General features: G+C 39.3%; 1 protein-coding gene across 1 annotated transcript in view; it reads right to left on the bottom strand.

The window, feature by feature from the left end:
- The window catches only part of LOC138036220 (tolloid-like protein 1), a 26,110-nt gene that overhangs the window by 3,610 nt on the left and 20,000 nt on the right, over window positions 1-2,500 (bottom strand). Inside the window, exon 3 of the mRNA XM_068882569.1 lies at window positions 281-537. Coding sequence (XP_068738670.1) covers window positions 281-537 — 257 coding nt within the window. The remainder of the gene's footprint in view (window positions 1-280; window positions 538-2,500) is intronic.

The following is a 2,500-nucleotide window of genomic DNA, read 5'->3' as shown; positions in this document are numbered from 1 at the left end:
AGAACAATCTTGCTGGGATCAGCAAGGATCATCTGAAGAGTTCTTCAAGTCTAAAGTTACTTGGTGCCACCTGATGATGGAGCTAAAATTTCCGGCATTACCATATCTGCCATAAAGCATTACGATAATGATAACGATATACTACGGACTTACTATCAGATTTGACAATATACAAGATTTTAAGTCCGTTTTAATGGGAGATGACAATGACGATGACGACGACGACGATAATGATGATGATGATTATGATGGGATTAAAGACAAAGCAATACTGACTTACCATCAGATCTGACAATAAACGAGAATTTAAATCCCCTGTAATTGAAGGAGTCATCTGATTTTAATCGTATGTAGAAATTTTCCCCGGTATATGTTCGAAATGGTCCGTTTCCAACCAGCCGAGTTTGGAAATCCAAGTAGCTGGTACTGATTCGTGCGCACTCTCTTCCATATCCAAATCTCAAAAAGCTGTACCTAGCGCTGCTTACGAAGCTGAAAGCGTCACACTCACAGCGCAGACACTCTTCAAACTCAAAACTACAAGAAAAAAAAATTGAATATCATAATTGATGTTCTTTACAGCGGTTTTAAATTAATTTGTACAGGTAATCACATGATTTCCAGTGCAATTTCGAATAAATAAGCACGAGTAAATCTTTCCAAAGACAAGTCCAAAGGGCGAGTGGGATTTTGAAATCTTTGAAAAGAGTTGCAAGTGCTTATTTATTCCAAATTGCATGAGCAAAAAGATCATGCGATTACTTATTAATGATATACAAGCCAACATTTCACCTTTATTGCACTAACTTCAACTGTCTCCTCTAATTTCACTTTTTGCACTCTGTTTGGGATTAATTGACGTGCTCTCAGCCAGTCAACACGCTGAACTTTTTGCATGTGAAGTAATAACGCTATTGTCATGGTTCTTGATTGCTACGCTTCGGGATTTTAAAATCTTGCATCACATGTGAGACAGGTCAAGATTGAAAGCAATAACAATAATTTTAGTCATGTTTTAAGGGTTTTTTTTGTCATACTTTCTCATAAACGTCTTAGTACTTTGTGTTCAGTGTAACATGGCGCAGAATGGCCGGACATCATTAATATTCACACCTCATTAAGCATGAATTAGCATACGAGTGAGGCGATGAAGCGCGAAATTTGAAAGCGAACAATCAACATTTTAAAGGAAATGGCGTCAAAATGGGCGAACAGCTAACTTTCATCTTCGTTTTAAATTGCTCTAGGTTGAAGAAGTCCCTACTTGTAGGCTGCAAAATGCAGACGAAAGTACACTTATTTAATCGAGACGCTCAGGAGATAGAAACGACTTGTAAAAACTATTGGAAATTTGAGTCAAAATGTGAATGATTTTAGAGCCATTTTATATGAGAACTGAAAAATGCTTGTTTTCTATCTTAAATTTCTAGTTTCTGGTCCAACGATTTGATGAGCATGCTTCCCTTTCCCTAGCCTGCGCAGCTGGATATTTTTATTGTAGTATTTTTAAACGTGCAGGAGTAAATCAAAGGTTGCTACGTTGTTTTGGCCGCGAGTGGGATTTCAAATCCAGTAGAGTCCTCATTCCAATTGCCGCCCACTCGCGGCTAAAACCATCGCACTCGCGAGTACTTAAATGATCCCCCGATAAAATATCCCGCCATCTACACAGGCAATCCTTTTCCTTGTAAATTTGATGGGTTGCAAAAGCATTTCCAGCAACAACAACAACAATACTTTATTTACTCTTTACACTTAATACACATTTGCAAATACTGTAAAATAAAAAGAGAGATATGTGGAGAAAAGTTGATTCAGGGGTACAAATGAACCTTGCGATTTTCGACTTATCCCCATGAATTTTTCGTGCATAACAAAATAAGAAGAACTGACTGGAAGAGACAAGTAAATAAAGTGCAAACACAGAGAGACAGACTGACCTAGATGAGCAGTAGATATTCAAAATTATTATATACTCACTCAGTGATCTTGGTGTTTCAACCAATCTGATTGGTTCGCTTTCTCGGAGTCTTTGAGCATTATTATACAAATCCGTTCTCAGGCTGAATCCGTTTTTATCTACGTTAAATTTGTGATCCACATTTTACCTAGGTACGGACTCAGACGAATTGAAGAATTTTTTTTGGAGCCTAAATTAAGCCTAGTAAGTTATTATCACTGCATATCCATTGTTGCGATCACACTAGACTAAGTTATGGGAGGAATCCGCGACCGCCTAAGCAAAAGATATGCAGTAAGGCCGGGTGAGAGGTGGTCACCGCCACCAGGGGAGGAGGGAGGGGCACAAAGCGTGTTCCCACGGCAATCTCGTCAAACTGCGAGATTTCGCACTGCGCAGCCAGATTTTATGCTAGAAAGATCGCAAAGGATCATACTAGACGCCACTAACCCAGACCCTTGGGATTAGCGGAATGCGGTGCATTAGCGTGATACGCTCATTACTGGGTTGCCGCAAACCCAGTCGGAATCTGTCTTGAAT

The sequence above is a fragment of the Montipora capricornis genome, unplaced genomic scaffold, assembly GCF_036669925.1.
Source record: "Montipora capricornis isolate CH-2021 unplaced genomic scaffold, ASM3666992v2 scaffold_468, whole genome shotgun sequence".
NCBI classification, from domain to species: Eukaryota; Metazoa; Cnidaria; class Anthozoa; order Scleractinia; family Acroporidae; genus Montipora; species Montipora capricornis.
The sequence above is the reverse complement of the archived record's forward strand: the minus strand, read 5'-3'. Positions and strand labels throughout refer to the sequence as shown.